Source organism: Chanodichthys erythropterus, chromosome 23 (genome assembly GCF_024489055.1).
Source record: "Chanodichthys erythropterus isolate Z2021 chromosome 23, ASM2448905v1, whole genome shotgun sequence".
Lineage (NCBI taxonomy): Eukaryota > Metazoa > Chordata > Actinopteri > Cypriniformes > Xenocyprididae > Chanodichthys > Chanodichthys erythropterus.
In genome coordinates, this window is record NC_090243.1 from 6,704,855 (window position 1) to 6,723,343 (window position 18,489).

At 37.5% G+C, this 18,489-nt stretch overlaps 1 protein-coding gene across 1 annotated transcript in view; it reads left to right on the forward strand.

The window, feature by feature from the left end:
* The window catches only part of c23h8orf34 (chromosome 23 C8orf34 homolog), a 119,643-nt gene extending 101,154 nt beyond the window's left edge, over window positions 1-18,489 (forward strand). The window contains exons 11-15 of the mRNA XM_067378734.1: window positions 2,604-2,733; window positions 10,230-10,702; window positions 12,504-12,600; window positions 17,867-17,914; window positions 18,416-18,489. Coding sequence (XP_067234835.1) covers window positions 2,604-2,733; window positions 10,230-10,702; window positions 12,504-12,600; window positions 17,867-17,914; window positions 18,416-18,489 — 822 coding nt within the window. The remainder of the gene's footprint in view (window positions 1-2,603; window positions 2,734-10,229; window positions 10,703-12,503; window positions 12,601-17,866; window positions 17,915-18,415) is intronic.

Here is an 18,489-nt window from a genome sequence, read left to right on the forward strand (position 1 = left end):
TCTGGAATCTTCCCTATATGTCGTCATACGGGGAAAGGTTACCTCCCCTTTCTCTGCTTTGCCCGCCCATGAAAAAATGAGCTACTACAGTGAGATTCGAGCACAATATATATTTTTTTTTCCTCGAGAGACATCATGCCTTGTAAATGAGTGAAGCATGGCAGTTGCTCAGTGTTTGGATGTACAAATGAACACCTTAGTATTTTTTTAGTTCCTTCATCCGAGCCTATGAAGAAACAGTGGGTTCATTTTATTTTCTCTGGTAATACGCCGATACAACTTCCCATAGTTTTGTATGTCTGCGCCACACATTTCACCGACGACTGTTTCCTCAACGTGGGCCAACACAGCCTAGTTACTATCGCTAATGTAAAGGTAGACAGCATCAAGTATGTGTTCGAATACATGCACTGTAATGCAAGTGTTGTACATTTCTTTGTTGTTTGGATAACCGCAATATCCACATTTCCAGATTGCAGAGCTTGATGTAATTGTAATAAGATTGAAAAACTTTTAAGATTTATGAAATATAAAATATGTAAAAAAAAAAAAAATGATGTTGGCATGGTAGCACATTTTCCACAGTGGGCACCTATCCAAAAAGGTATTTGTAATAATAGTAGAGGTCTGACTAAAGTAGTGGCGCTGGTTAGTGTCTATAGCTGATAATTATATATATAATATATATTATATATATTATAATATATATAATATATGTATATATATAAGATAGCAAATCAGCAAAATAGGCTACCCACATGGAAAAAACCTATATAAACATATATGTTTCAATATAGGTTTTTATATAGGTTTTGCATATATGTGACATATATAAAATTGGCCGTTTTCCTATATTATAGGTACATATATGTACATACAAGCCCCCATACTGGGGCTTTACATGTTCTTTATAAGGTAGTGGTGCTATATAGCACCTTAACCACCCCAAAGAACCGCTGAACCAATTTTTTTAGAGTGTAGTTAAATTCCATAACATGCCAATTACATGTGATACCAATTTCACGTGTTCGCACATACATAAGTTCTTGCATCATTTTTTTTTTATTAATTCTTAGTTTTTGCCTTGATAATAGAAAATATGAGCTAGGCATCATGTATGACAGTAAAAAATGAGATATGAGCTACAAAATGACCAGATCCTGCCATTAGCTATTTAGATATGTGGAATTGTGGATATGAAGAAGCAATACAGGAGACCTATATTTCCTGTATATGCACATATATGCACCTCAATTTTGCCTATATGTGGCATATATACGCATATATGCAGCATATATAGGGCATATATGCAGTATATATACGCATATATGCAGCATATATATTATCATATATGTGCATATATAGAGCATATATGTGCATATACACTGCATATAGTTTTCATATATGCGCATATATCCACATATAGGTTCTTTCCATGTGGGTAGCATTAGCTATATGATAATAAATGTAACAGCATACATAAACCAACTAAAGTACCGTATCCAGACACAATGTTTTAAACTAACCATTCGGAGACGTCCTGCTGTAGAGTTGCAACTTCTTCATCCGTTGCTTCATCATCCGGATCAGATTCTGGGTCAAACTGAAACGCTTGAACGACTGCGTGTCTACAAGCCATTGCGATACATCCACTGTCAACATTAGCGCATGCTACAGTGGCTGCAAGGGCTGGTTAAGGCCACACCCACCCTCCACCTTGCCCCGCCTCTCTCCTCCTCATTAGCATTTAAAGCTACAGACACAGGAATGGCACGTCCTGAGGAAAGCTCATTGTGGGACTTGTAGTGGCTGAAATTCTGCACCAAGGCTGAATTTCGGGAAAGAGACTTCAGATACAGTAATAGGGACCACTTAGGCCTATATAAAAGCATCCAAAAATTAGCATGTCATGGGACCTTTAAAACAACTTGACCTCTTAAATGATTACCACTGAAATATAATACCTAATGTTACCTTTAATATGAAGAGGTTAAAAGATTTTCTTTTTGTTCTTTTTTTGTCTGTGATGACATAAGTGGTTATGTGTCTGGCTTTTACAACATTTAACATTTGTGTCATGTAAATCAGAATAAAATCTGGAATAAAATCAGTGTTTGTTACATTGCTGGGCAAGCATGTTTGCAATAAGCTAAATCATTACAAACCAATGTGAATTTGATTAATCTATTGTTTGTATATCATTGGTTTATTCTCCATAGTCTTGAATAGAAAGGCCGTATTCTTAACTCTACTAAACCACAAGTTTATTATCATGAAACACAGTAATAGTAGGATCTCTATGCTGCCTATCGTCATCCGTTCTCGGACCCCTTGAGTTTATTGATTGGTACTCAAAATCCTCTAACCACTACTAAGCGTCTAGCGCAGTGTTCACAAATAAAAGTTGAGTCCTTGCCGCCATCCAGACTTTCATCCCAAAGAGCTGTGGTTTTCAGTGTTTTTCTAATTTCTCTTAAAAAAAATAATTGGCCCCCATTATAACAGATATGGCACCGTGTTGTAACCATAAGTAGTATGTAAAAAAGGAGTGAAATTCAAAGCTAATGTGACTCTCTGTACTGTTCCTTGTGTGTGTGCTGTAGCGTCACCCTGTCTGGGCATCGGATGTGAAGCCGATCAGAGGCACGAGCCCCCAGACGCCCAGACGTGCTCTGCAACTCCAGGACTCACTTTTCTCCAAAGAACTGGAGAACATGGGCAAACATCTTGCCGGTAGGTTTTTAACACACAGACACCCACACACATATAAACCAGGCCACCTTTCCATTACAGCCTGACACTGTCAAAGGCCACACATGTGAAAATCTGCTTGCGAACACAAGGATGAAGGCGTCTGATTGTCTAATTGAAAGCTGATCCACCTATTAAAATATGTTGTGGAAAATGGTGACCATCTTTGATTCATTTAATAATGCCACCGCTACACTAGCTTGTTAGTATCGCTGTGAAGTGACAAATCTCTGTCTGTAGATGATCAAGCTCAGCCGGTGGTTTGATCTCGCAGACCTTTGTGTGTGTGTGTGTGTGTGTGTGCACGACACTCGTTCGTTTGGTAACCGCTTGAAAGCATTGGGCAAAACCAAAGGCACAAACAGTACCAAGAACTCCAACATGTGTCACACAGTTGTTTGTTTACGCATGTACTGCTTTTTTATTTCGATTCTCTGTCGTACACCGAATACATTTGAAACATATTAAGTATTTAAGAAGGGCACTTTCACTAAGTCATCAGGGCGACAGCTGTGTGTATGTGTGTGTGGATGTGGGAGGTTGACTTTTAAACACAAAAAGTTAACAACCAAACTAGACACGAACATGTTGCTTTTGCACGCATATTTAGCTAATTTAGCTAAATTCATTTGTTATTTTATTTCACTATTTGTTAATTCATTATTTTATTTCATTTGAAATAAACACGAAAATGGAGATTAAAACATAAATTTTTCATATATTTTCATTTGTCTTATGCAAAGTTTTATATATGTTATTGAGAAAGTTATTTTTTGCCTCTGCCCCTTTAAAGCAGGACACACTTTTGGGGAAAAAGCAAAAGAAAAGAATAGAAATTAGTTATATAAGTTGGTGGCTGTTCATGCTGTTATGCCGATGCTTCCATTTAAAGAAAGAAACGTAAATTATCACCATTGTAACCCGTGTTTTATTTATGTTACGCACTGTGAAGACTAGGCATGTGATGGTATCAAATTTTCATGTTGCGATTAATTGATGAAGCTTTTATCACGGTATACGGTATTATCACGATATTAAAATAAGTTGCAAAACCATTTTTGTCATAGTTTAACAGGATTAAGAACTCTTTTTGTAATAAAACAACTCTGACTGAAATTTTCAAACAGATTAAAATGCAAAAGAAGGCTATAAAGAACAACAGTTAACACTTTACTCTATTTAATGCATTAACTAAGATTGAGCAATAGCTACATTTGTTACAGAAAGTGTTATTTTTTGTTAATGTTAGTGTAGAAACACAACTGATCATTGTTAGTTTTATCTCAGGTCCATTAAATAAGTTATTTTGATGTAAAATGTAAAATAGTAACTAAGAAATTAACATTCATTAATAATAATTAATACTTTATAAGAATTTTTATTGTCAGTTTAGTATTAATGAATTTGTAATAAATAATGAACATGTTAACTAATGAAGCTGTATGTTTTCAAAGTTTTACTGAACAATAACAAATAATCAGATTTCTAATCATTAGGGCATGTTGTAGTCCAGATTAAAATATAAAAATGTTTAGGTTTGAAAATAAATATCCTTTTAAGTCTTTTTTTAAGTATTCAGTATTTGGTGCTGTGATGAACAACACTGAGATTACAAAAAATGAATGGCTGTTTGAAGCATTTTAAAAACTTCACTAGCGCAGTCACTTTGTTTGCACGGTTTCCGTGGTAACTGCTGCACGCTGCTGTTCCATAAGTGCCCTCTGCTGTCAGAGAGTGAACGCGCACTTTCATTCAGTGCGTCTCCTTCACTCGTTCCGCCATGTGCTTCTCGTGCACATTGGGATTGTTTACATCTGAGCGTGTGTCCTTTTGAAGCAGAATACAGCGGTGTTGTGCATTTTATACGATTGATGGGTAAAGTATTCTTAATTGCCTTTTATAAAAAATGTATAATTGGTAATAAATTATTATTTACGGTATTCTGAAGTGCCGACGATTACAATATCATGCATATTCATAATCGCGATTTATCGCATTACCGAATATCGGCACAAGTCTAGTGAAGAGACTGGAGTGTTCAAACAGCTTCATCTCGGCCAGTGCTTCAGGGATTTGCCGCTGGCTCTTATAGTGGTTAAAGGTGCAGTGTGTAAATTTTAGCAGCATCTAGCAGTGAGGTTGTGAACCCCTCCCTTTCAGAGAAGCTACGGTGGCCGTCTGGCCGACATATCGTCGTCTGAGAGAGCAGAGAGTAGCCTGTGTGAAGCTTTGAGGTTTCTTCTTACTGCTGACAAAAAAAGGTCTCTGCTTCTAATAAACTAGACGACTACTACTACTACTACTTCCACTATTACTATTTTGTGCGTATTCAACGTAGTGACGATGCAAGCTGCCTCTAAAAACATGAACGATTTAGAAGAAGAACCACATAGTGACGAAACACGCTCTGTAGAGTGTTTGTCCATTTAGGGCTGCTGTAGAAACAACATGCCAGCGCATAATGGCGACTTGACATGGAGGAGGGAATGGCTCATTCTAAGGTAATAATAACATAGCGGTTCATTATGTAAGGTCTTTATGTACCACAGAAAACATAGTTATGTATATTATATTGCATTTCTGTCAATAGATCCTACACATTGCACCTTTTCATTTTGGGTACATTAAATGGGCAATCTTTATTTTTATTAATATATTACTTGTTCCTGAGCAATTCAAATTGGGTTTGTTAAATTTAATATTTTAATAGTAAGGCTATATTTATACGTCCTGTAGAGCACTGCTTTTGTACGTTTGACTGAATTGTACAATTGTGTTTATTTCCTATTGTCATTTATAACAGCTGTTGTTGTTCATTTAAATATTGTTGTTCAATAAATATTATTTGATATAAATAATATGTTATATTTGGTATCCATTAGTGCGTAATATGGATTGAATGAAAGTTACATTAATACGCTATTAAATGGCGGCAAACTTTACGAGTGAATGAGTCCGTTGCAAGAGACTTTTAAATTGAAAGGGGCTTTTGTAAAAAAAAAAAGGACGTTGTTTTAGTGCCGTTATGGAAAATTCCCTTAACTGTAAAACTGACAAATACAAAGATCGCTTTCCTCAGCAGACATTCAAATGGGTTTATATAAATGGTTAAATGCTAGTTCCAGTCCTTGATTCTGATTGTATTTTATTCACGATAAAACACTGCTATGACCGCTTCACCCCACGTTTCTACATTGATACTTTTTTTGGGGGGGCTTTAATATTTGTATTGTTTGATAACCATTTTATAAATGCAATAAGCCCCATGAAGCCATGGTTTACAATGAATTTATAACAGCTAAGGGTTTTTTTTAGGCACTCTGCTCCTTGTGCCTATGGCCGAATTACAGCCATACTAATATACAGCCATATCGCATGGCAACTCATGTGATATTGCTCATAAATAATGCCACACCAATTATTTTTAATATGTGGTGATAACAAATAAAAGATTAATCTCACGTTTCTCACTGTAAACAGATAGGGCTACTTGAGTATGTGTGTGTGGGAAGTGTTTATCTATTAATTTCAAGTGTACTTGTTATTTCGTGACTGAGTCAGAGGAAACTTATTCTGACATCACTTTGTGGGAGAAGTCGCCCCTGCTCTCAGATGGCATTGATTTGAAGCCATTTGTCTGTTGAGTTATATCTGAAAAGAGCCATCCCCATAAGGCCAGGCATTAGGCTCATTCAACAACCTAATTTACCCCTTTCATGCTTTTATTAGCTGTTAATGTTCTCCGTGTTGAAAGCCAGGCTTCTTCTTTTATCTCATTATTACCACAGTTATGTGGTCAACTTAATCCTCAGACTTCTCTTTAATTTACGATCAGGCTGCTTTGTTTTGTTTTAGGAATTTAAAAGCTTGATATTTGACTTGTGCTCAAAGGACAACATTATTGGCTGTTTTTTAATGGCAGAGAAATGCTTTCCGCCACTTTTGGATAAATAAAGCATCACTTTCAGCTAGCTGGAATTCCTCAGATCTCTCTCTCTCTCTTTTCCTTTGTGAGATGTGAACACTGTAGATATGTAAGGAGAAAGAATCGGGAATCAAAAAGGTTGCATATGTTCTAAATGATGGGTTTGCGTGCTTGCGGATTGTAGCCTTGTGGGAAGCGCATTTGCTTTTTTTGATCAAGAGCTGTTTATAATAGATTAGATGTGCTGCTTCTTGTTAACTCTCTAAAGTCATCCCTCCTCCTCCGTGACATTTTTTTTTAGTTTTAGGGTCACTATATATGCTATACTTTCCTTCATCACTAGCTTCAATGAATATAATAAATAGTGCTAAATAATAAAACTATTTTGTCAGTAAATGGATGACACAATCAATAATTAAAGGCTATATATAAAATGCAACCAATAGGTATCGAAACTGTCGAAGCTTCACGAATCTTTTGTTTCGAATCAGTGGTTCAGAGTGTGTATCAAACTGCCGAAGTCACGTGATTTATGTAAATGTCATAAGTATTTTGAAATTTCAATGGTTCATGTGACTTTGGCAGTTTGATATGCACTCTGAACCACTGATTCGAAACAAAAGAATCATAAAGCTTCGAAGCTTCATGAAGCAGTGTTTTGAAATCGCCCATCACTAGGTATTGTTAAATAATGTCTTTATTTTGTTTTATTTTTTGGCGCACAAAAAGCATTCTCGTCAGTTCATAACATAGTTATAGTTCACCCAAAAATGAAAATTCTGTCATCATTTACCCACCCTCAAGTTGTTCCATACCTGTATGAATTTCTTTCTTCTGCTGAACACAAAAGAAGATATTTTGACGAATATAGGTAACCAAATGGTTGATGGGAGTTTTGTGACTACCATAGTATGGAAAAAATGTGTATATCATGTTTACAGTGAACATAACTGTGGCTCCTATGTTCTCAGCCACCAGCATCAACTCATTAGGACCCATAAGCTCAACTACGTACTCTTATAAATATCATGTGGGAAACTTTAAACAGTAATACACAAAGACATTTTTCATTCTTTTTGTTTTCATTGTCTTTATTTGGATTGGTTTGCCATCATCATAAATGATTTATGCCTGTGAAATATTTTCACAACAAATCCTTTCCATCACGTATGTGTTTAGGTGAGAAATTGCAAGAACAAGTTACTGTATCCTGTTTAAATGGGATGACAGGGGGTTGTAATTACTTATGACTGACTATAGTCAAAACAATCTAATTCATTCACACAATTAGCTGTATCATATATCACAACGATCTGGAATAGTTTCCGTAAAGGGAATTAATTACAAGAGCTGTCTTAGCCAAAATAACATAGACACAGCATTGTGCATTTAGATACGTTGTACATTAGTTAGCATTAATTAGTACATGTGTTTCATATTTTAGAGTGGAAAACTATCATGATGTTTCTTTGGAGGAAAGAACTGTTTGCTTACAATTTAGGTAGTCAAGATTTCTGAAACGCATATCAAACTTGTACATGCTATTTATAATATGTCACATGTTGTTTCCTCAGAATCCTCAATTCCTCACAGACTGAAAAATGGTTGATGTGTCCAGATGTTCCATCTGAAAATGTGCAACAGGCTTTCATAAACAAAAATATTTGACTTGCTACCAAGCAAACAAATATATTGACATGAAGCAGGCCATATTAAATCGCTCTTGTACTTGTACAAAGTAAACATGCCATCCAATTTACACTTTACAGCTGACAGTAAATACTGCTGCCATGTTAAAAGGCCTCGGCAAAAGTTCAGGAAATTGTTTTTGTGGTTTTTAATGGAAATCTATGAGTGGTTAGTCAGTACTCTGTCAATACGCTGTTTGTGTGTATTTGAATCAGAAAACAAGCTGACAAATGAGCATGTGCATAACTTTTATGTGCATAAGTTTTGGGGAATAACTACTGAAAACTTTTTCCCAAATTATATTACATGTATCTCTTACAGCTAAGCGATCTAAGATGAAAGTAAAAAATGTCTTGTCTAAAATGTCCACTCTCTTCATATGCAGGTTTAATTTTTTTTTTAATCAGTTCATTATAAATATATATACACTGATCAGACATAACATTATGACCACTGACAGGTGAAGTGAATAACACTGATTATCTCTTCATCACGGTCCCTGTTAGTGGGTGGAATATATTAGGCAGCAAGTGAACATTTTGTCCTCAAAGTTGATGTGCTAGAAGCAGGAAAAATGGGCAAGTGTAAGGATTTAAGCGAGTTTGACAAGGGACAAATTGTGATGGCTAGACGACGGTCAAAGCATCTCCAAAACTGCATCTCTTATGGGGTGTTCCCGATCTGCAGAGGACAGTATCTATCAAAAGTGGTCCAAGGAAGGAACAGTGGTGAACCTGCAACAGGGTCATGGGTGGCCAAGGCTCATTGGTGCATGTGGGGAGCGAAGGCTGGCCCATGTGGTCTGATCCAACAGATGAGCTACTGTAGCTCAAATTGCTCAAGAAGTTAATGCTGGTTCTGATAGAAAGGTGTCAGAATACACATGTATTGCAGTTTTTTACGTATGGGGCTGCAGAGCCGCAGACCAGTCAGGGTGCCCATGCTGACCTCTGTTGGCTCACCACCGAAAGCGCCAACAGTGTGCATGTGAGCATCAGAACTGGACCACGGAGCAATGGAAGAAGGTGGCCTGGTCTGATGAATCACATTTTCTTTTACATCACGTGGATGGCCGGGTGCGTGTGCGTCGCTTACCTGGGGAACACATGGCACCAGGATGCACTCTGGGTAGAAGGCAAGCCGGCAGAGGCACTGTGATGCTTCTGCTAGGAAACCTTGGGTCCTGCCATCAATGTGGATGTTACTTTGACACGTACCACCTACCTAAGCATTGTTGCAGACCTCGTACACCCTTTCATGGAAACGGTATTCCCTGGTGGCTCTGGCTTCTTTCAGCTGGATAATGCGCCCTGCCACAAAGCTAAAATGGTTCAGGAATGGTTTGAGGAGCACAATAACAAGTTTGAGGTGTTGACTTGGCCTCCAAATTCCCCAGATTTCAATCCAATCGAGCATCCGTGGGATGTGCTGAACAAACAAGTCTGATCCATGGAGGCTCCACCTTGCAACTTGCAGGACTTAAAGGATCTGCTGCTAACATCTTGGTGCCAGATACCACAGCACACCTTTAGGAGTCTAGTGGAGTCCATGCCTCGACAGGTCAGGGCTGTTTTGGCAGCAAAAGGGACACCAACACAACATTGGGAAGGTGGTCATAATGTTATGCTTGATTAGTGTATTTTCCAGTCCAGCAGTGTCTCAAATGAATTAGTAAATCCTTTTTTTTTCTCCCAAACTGCTGCTTTGAAACTATGTGTATTGTATAAATAAAGTTGACTTGACTAATCTCAGTCTATGCATTTAGTCATGTCCCATATAACCTATTACCAAAATGTTTACAAGCCAAGACTATTATTGTCCCCTAGTTGGTAATTTTTAGTTTCTATTGTCTTGATTTCTTCAGAGGTGGAGAAGGACTTGGCCAAGCTGGCAGAGCAAGGGAAGCTTAACCGAAGTCCAAACAGCCCTCACAGGAGTTTGCTTTTAACCCCCCTCTTCCACACCACCAACACTCTGCCTGTGCTCGGACAGACGTCCAGACCACAGTCTCCCAGCAGCCTTTCCACAAAGACCACAGGCCTGCCCCTTCACAACACTAAGCCCACAAGCCTAGTCACGGGCCGGACATCTCCCAGCAACCCCAGCAGCCGTGCCCAGACCCCTAGTGGAGCACGGACGCCCAGCAGACCTTTGACCCCCAATAGTCTCATGATGCGCTCATTTACTGCCGGAAGCCACGGAAACACAGAACGCTTGTACGGTCGCTCTAGAAGCAGACCTGTCACGCCGACAGGACAGATAACCAGACCAATCCTCACACCGCCAGGCCTGAGCACTACAGATTTATATGGAGGTCTATGGAGCACACTGACAGAGGTACACACACACACACACACACACACACACTTGGAGACATTCCATAGACATAATGATTGCTATACTGTACAAACTGTATATTCTATCCCCTAACCTTAAACTTACCTATCACAAAATAACTTTCTGCATTTTTACATTTTCAAAAAACATCACTTAGTATGATTATGAGTTTTTTTTCTCATGGGGACCAAAAAATGTCCCCACAAGGACAAGGATTTCACATATTGCCATTATTGTGGGGACATGTTGTCCCCATAACGTAAGGTTCACACACACACACACACACACACACACACACACACACACACACACACACACACACACACACACACACACATGTTTGTTTTTGTGAATTGTGGGGACTTTCCATAGACTTCAATGCATTTTACACTGAACAAACTGTACATTCTATCCCCCTACCCTGCCCCTACCCCTAAACCTAACCCTCACAGGAAACTGTGCAAACTTTTACTTTTTCACAAAAACTCATTCTATATGATTTATAAACCCATTTACATTGTGGGGACCGCTGGCTGGTCCCCACGATGTAGGTGAACTCAGGTTTATATTACATCATGGGGACATTTGGTCCCCACAATGTAATATAAACAAAAGCACACACACACACACACACACACACACACACACACACACATATACACTCACTGTTACTGGTTAGTTTTTAAAAGCTGTAGGATGTCTTATATTCTATTGTCCATGTCTGATTATGGCCTATTCATCTTATGCTCAATTGAGATTAAGCAATATAATATGAGAGGATCCAATGGAAACTAAAGGACAGATTTACAGATGACTTCTCTTGGTATGAAAAAAGAAGGGAGTCTGGCATTTCCGGGTTTCCACTCTCTTTCTCTTCTATTTTTTGGTACTAGGGCTTGTTAATAAATCCAAAGCTCCTTTAATAGCCACAAACAGGAATCATATCGTTAGCTCATATTCTTATGACTGATGAGATTATGAAAACATAAATGCACTGATCATGCTCTGATTCCACCCACCTCGTCCCACAGCTGTTATTGTAGTTAAGCTCCTGAATAAGAAAAAGAAATATGCACCTGTACATCTCATTCAAGTCAGAATGGGATCCACAGGAAAAGATGTCAGATGATTTGTCCTTCTTTTCTTTTTTCCTATAAATGATTTAGCATTTAAATGCGGTGTAGATCTATGAGCGCTTCCTGTCTGGCCTGTACCAGTGATACTTTTAATGCTGAAAAATAAGAAGACATAAAAGTATTTAAAAGGGAACAGGGGGCAATTTATTTATTAGAGGTTGGCTCGGAGGATTCGACCCAGAGGTATACTTATTTCAAAAGAAAATAAAAACATCTGTAGAACGAATGGGCCTGACATGTACATTCCCCAGCCCTCAATGTCTTTGGTTTCCAGTTCACAAGGGATTTCATTGCTTTTCAGTTGCCACCTTTCTGCACAGGCAATAGTAGTGTTCACTGATACATTAATACACTTCCGGAAATTATGTCCTTTAAGACCCTATTAAATCAAAATTCGAGTTTTGTGGTATTAAGTTGATGTGTGTTGGCTGTAAGGCTATATATACCCAAAACCCCTTTTAAACCAGCCAATAGACCCACCTCACCATTTAGCTTAAGCTGGTTTAAATATTCCTTTTTTTTCCTCCTGCAAAACCCTAAAAGCATTTGGATATACAGTATTTGGATTTAAATTCAGACTTAATTTATTTGCATTGAATAACAAAATAACAAATGTCATAATTTGTCATTATTTATATCTCTGCTTCTATCATATGTGTTACTAGGATGAGTTTTACCAGCAGTTGCAGGCGGTCAGGAAGCCCTGGCGCATCCCTGGTGAATCAGAGAGTGACTGTCTGGAACCACCTGAGCAAGACAAGTGTGAGTATTACAAATCTGACCCCATCCCATTCAATGACTGTCATAGCATAATGATTTGAGGGGTAAATTCACTAAATCACTTTTATGTATTTTAGCTCAAAAACAAAACCTGTGTCCTATTTATGAACATCCTAGTTCATTCAGTTTATAAACAGTTTGCATCAAAAAAAAAAAAAGCTATTTTTTATTCTATTATTTTCTGTATAAATCATATAATAGGATTCTAATTGGTCATGTTTTTAACAGCCATGAGCTAGAACAAAAAGTGATTCCAGCGTTATCGTTTTTCTGTGTCATTATTGTTGTGGTGTGGACTTCCCTATTCTTATAGAATTTAAGATTATTAAAACTTTATCGTTAATTATATTTTCGTTTTTGGTGTAAATAAACAGACTAAACTAAATAAATAAACACAACTAAACAGTGCAATCAGGTGTGAGGATTGGTCTGGTTATCTGTGTGTGGAACAATCTTAAGGCCAATTCACACCGCACCGACAACAGCCAACAAACTCGTCTGTTGGAGTTTGTTGGATCGTTGTGAACCCCCTGTTGGCGTCTGTTGGCATTTGTTGGCATTGGTCGGAGTCGGTTTTCACCCGACTGAACATGTTTAATCGGCGTTTGTCGGGTTGTGGAATGTCTACGCGGTGTGAACAGTTTTCCAACAAACGGCAACAAACTCTGACGTAATCTGACCTGGCTATGAACCGTTGCCATGACGATGAGGCAAGTCCCCTGCAAAGACAGCCGTTTGATCGCGCCCGCGCCTCACACACAACAAAGTACTGGAAACGTGATATCGCAGCTTGTTCGTTATAAAAAATAAAATACAGTTAAAAAAATAAAAATATACAAAAGGTACAATAGTCCATAGTGCAATCCGTGCCTTTCAGCAAGAGCAGCTGCTCCACTTCACCGAAAGAGAGAGGTAACGTTAACCACTATGAGAGCAACGCAGGTTTACCTTCAGTTTTCGTTTTTAATAATTCATTTTTGCTTGTTTAGCTACATGCTTATGGGTCTCGTTAATAAAAAGGGTTGCGCTGAAAAAAAACGTTTAAAAACCGCTGTATAAGCCTACCAACCAATAGGTTGCGATCAGATCGATGGCTACAGCGCTTATTTCAGGTTAGTATGTTTGTTTTGCCTCAATACTTTAATACAATGAACTTGCCTGAAAATATTGTTAACATGGTTACACGTATGTAAGTTGTGGAATTTTCCCAGTCAGACGTCACTCGTTGGTCGGTGTTTGTTGGGGCGGTGTGAACATGACAGTTTTTTCTCATAGAATTCTAAATCAAATGGCCAACTTGTTCGTTGGTGTTTGTTGGCATTTGTTGGTGTTTGTTGGCACGATGTGAATTGGCCTTTAAGTGTCATAATATTTTTGTTAGTTTAATCATGTAGTGATTCTTATGAACAGTGTTGGGGAAAGTTAGTTTTATAAGTAATTGATTACCAAATTTGCTTTACTCCCTAAAAAAGTAACTAATTGCATTACTTTTATGGAAAGTAACGTGTTACATTACTTTTGCGTTGCTTTTTTCTCATCTGGGCTTGGCTTGCTTGTTTGTTTTTTAATAACGGAAAAATTAAAGTTATATTTTTGGCTAATGTAAAGGCCTTTCACACCAAAAGTGAAAAGAATAAGCCTTAGGCTGAAGGAAATGCAAATTCAAGCCCGTACAGTAAGGTGCAGCTCAAACAAACCTTTCAGCTGAGCTGCCATTCTGGATTGCAGAAGAACAGGATGCAGGAGAAAAATGTTCAATATTCTTACTTCACCAATAAAAAAAGAGAAGAAACAAATGTGATGTTTAACTAAAGTCATTCTTGCTTATTAGAATGATTGAACTGGATCATCGAAGGTCAGCAGCAAAGACATTGGTTAATAAAGTGAGATTAAATACATAAATGTGCAATTTAACATATTACAACTGGTTTGCGTAATATATTCTGAGTTTGCATTTCACTGTTTTATTCATTTTGAGAAATAACGAATCTGTTTTTGTGCAAGTGAGATGAATAAATGACTGCTCTCATTCAGTCTAGAATTATAAAAACTATCAATTTTACACAGGTATCAGTCAATAAATGGCAAAACAAAGTAACTTGTAACAAAGGAATTTACTTTACTAGTTACTTGAAGAAAGTAATCTGAATACGTAACTCGTGTTACTTGTAATGCGTTATCCCCAACACTGCTTATGAATATAGTAAAAATCTCTCTACAGTGCCGTTTATGGATTGGCAAGTCTAAGACTCTGTAGAGGCCTATTAATGACGATATCTGAGCTCTCGTCCCTTGGAAATAAATGAGTTAGGTTGAGGGAGCCACTTCCAAATAGTACTTTTATGGTTTCTCTGTCTCAAAGTCTCCATATACGCAAGACTGCAGCATGTGTGGCTCGGCGGTTAAAAAACATCGGACACTTTAATTATGTTGATATGGTTTCATGAACATATCTTAGATCTCCATTCCAGTTGATGTCTGAAAGATTTAAGCATGGTTGGAATCATTAGAGGATTATTATTTGTTCAAATCACAGTCCGTCATCGCTAATAAATACCCCTGGCCTCATTTTTCACTCTTTGAACATGACATGGCCAGAATCTCTATGTCCCTCATGAGCCATTAGTCTGTTAATGACCTCAATATTGTAGCATATCAAAGCTCCAGCCCTGAGAGAACGTCTTTGAGTTCATGGATTATGCAAGAATGATTGTGATTTTTATCAGGATGAGGACAATTATCTGTTACTTTATGTGCTTTTTCATAATAACAGAATGCCAAGTGCAAAACAAAATGCTAAGGATGAACATAGTTTCTGAGAAAATGTTACTGTGGATTCTGTATCTTTTCCACTTAAACTCAAAAGCACTTTTAGACAAATATTTGTTGTAGATCTGGTATAATATTTCTTTGGTAAACAAATGATTTCCACATATGTTTGGAACACAAAATCACATTGCCAGAGAAACGTCCAAAGATTTCTAGACAAGCAAGACATTGTACAAACAATCCAATCCAACACATGACAGGCAGCTCCATTTTGCCAAAAACATATCTTGCATAAAATAAGTATATTGTGCTAACACTCTCTACAGGCATGCTTGCTGGAACTGTTATGCCAGCCTCGTTATTTAAAGGAACATGAGGCACAGTCTGTTAGTGAGAACGCTTGGCATTGCCAACCACAGGACGTGACAAAATACCACTTGGCATTTATAACATTTGCTGATTGGCTGCCACAGTGACTGTTGACACTGTCTTTTGGAGTTTAGCCTGTGCCAACATAGGTTTCTGAATAGGCATCAAGTGCATGGCAAAGAACAAGATCCATAACAATTTCCTGTTATTGCAGAAACACCCACAATGGGGTAACCACTAACCCTTAAAACATTTAAGTCAATGCTCCATTCCTTTTGAATTTCATGCCTTTAACATAACGGCTCCATTTCCTAATTGGAACTGATACTCTGGCTCATGATCAGTAGAGAGTCTGGTTTCTCAAATTTAATATTTTAGTAGTTTGATTTTAGTAGTAAAATGTTTACATATTTTACTGTGGCTGATCAGCAGGCCCACACGGAATCTATGTGTAGAAACGTGTGGAAAGGAAGCATGGTTGTTATCCACAACCTCCTCCTTTTTTGTAATCATTTAAAGGGTTAGTTCACCCACAAATGAAAATTCTGAAATCATTTACTCCCCCTCATTTTGTTCCAAACCCGTAAGACTTTCATTCATCTTTGGAACACAAATAAAGATATTTTTTTAATGAGAGATTTCTGTCCCTCCATTGATAGTCTACCCACTTTAACACTTCAAAAAGTTCATAAAGAGATCGTAAAAATTTTGAATTGAGCGGTTTAGCTCAAACGTGCTTCGTAACACACAAGAATGAACCTCATTTGTTCTCGCACGTCAAGCAAGCATGATTGAGCTTCTGTTTAACATAACTGATGTGTGTGTTGATGAATGTTTATATGTGAATAAAAGCCTAAATTAAATCTGTTCATCATATAAATTAATATGGATTAGTTTTGCGATCTCTTTATGAACTTTTTGAAGTGTCAAAGTGCTAGTTGCATAGGCTGTCAATGGAAGGACAGAAATCTCTGAGATTTCATTAAAAAATCTTCATTTGTGTTTTGAAGATGAACGAAAGCATCACAAGTTTGGAAAAATGTTTTCATTTTTGGGTGAACTATATATATATATATATACAGTGGGTACGGAAAGTATTCAGACCCCCTTAAATTTTTCCCTCTTTGTTATATTGCAACCATTTGCTAAAATCATTTAAGTTAATTTTTTCCCTCATTAATGTACACACAGCACCCCATATTGACAGAAAAAACAAAGAATTGTTGACATTTTTGAAGATTTATTAAAAACGAAAAACTGAAATATCACATGGTCCTAAGTATTCAGACCCTTTGCTGTGAAACTCATATATTTAACTCAGGTGTTGTCCATTTCTTCTGATCATCCTTGAGATGGTTCTACACCTTCATTTGAGTCCAGCTTTGTTTGATTATACTGATTGGAACCATGGAAAGACGTTATTACAAACCATTTTTCAAGTTCAAGTCCACCGACATTAATCTGCTAACTCCCCTGAATGCTTTGTCGGACATAACAGCTGATGCAGCGTTATGATTGGTTAAAACGTCTGTCAATCAAACTCCCGGTGAAGGGTCAATTGGCCATTGGCTCTTTTATTTAAAAGGCAGGACTTATTCCACCATTTTGCACTTTGTACTTTCTCCCATTTACAGTAGTATGAGTGCACCATCTTTATACATCTAAAGTCTTTGGGTATGCCTAGATCAATTTAGTAAATTTTACCATTTTTAACCTGTTTTACCATTTTTCTTCTGTTTTCCTGCCAAAATCAATGCAGAAAACATTGAAAAATTTCATTTGAAAATTATGGTTTAGCTTACTCTACTGTTCAAAAGTTTGTGGCATAAGTTTTGTACCTATGGAAAACATGACTGTATTATCGTCATTGTTTATTTGCAAATAATTGTGAATAAAATAACATATCAGTGATAAATGCTGGTGGAAAAATTACAGTAAACGTCTTCAAAAATAACAGCACTCACTTTTGTTACTGTTTTTTTTTTTCTCTGTTTTAGGGTTTTGAGGATCAAATGCTGATGTCTCATTGTATTGTATTGGATTATATGTTTGCAAATGCTCAGCATGAAACCATTTTCTAAATTTTCTCCTGTATTTTGGCTCTTTTTAGGTAATCCAAGTGGAGTGAGGGATGCCAGCAAGAGATCGGTGTTCTCAGGTAAGCATTCCAACACATCAGTCCATCATCCTCACAGACGGCCAACTAATTGCCTTTGAGTGAATGTTATGAATCTTAGCCTCTGACAAACATCTGAAAATTTAGATCATATACTCTTGCAATATGCAATATGCATTTCTCTCCAAAGACAAGAAAGAGTTAGAAACATTCAGTTAAAATATGAATACTAGCTTGTTTATATGATGATGCTATGGTATTTAGAGTTCCTTCACGTTATGATTGTTAAAATTAAAATAGCCAAAGAGTTGCTCAGCCCTGGTTTATGCATTTGCTAGATATATATCACCCAGAATACACTGTGATATCACTTTTATAACAGGTCTCTAGAGTCTGAGACTACATGAGGTCCCAATGTTTTGGAAAGAGACCGTCCAATGGTCTTTTCTGTTGACTTAGCTGGGTGCCACTCGAGCATGTGGCAGTTGAGAGTCACGGTAATGACGAAAGTGTCTCCTCTGTGGTTTGACTCCTCGTGCCCAGCCGAGGTTTTACAGTTGGAGAGGGCAGACAAGCCTGTGCAGTCACATGTCAGCTTTGTGGTGGAACGGGGCTAA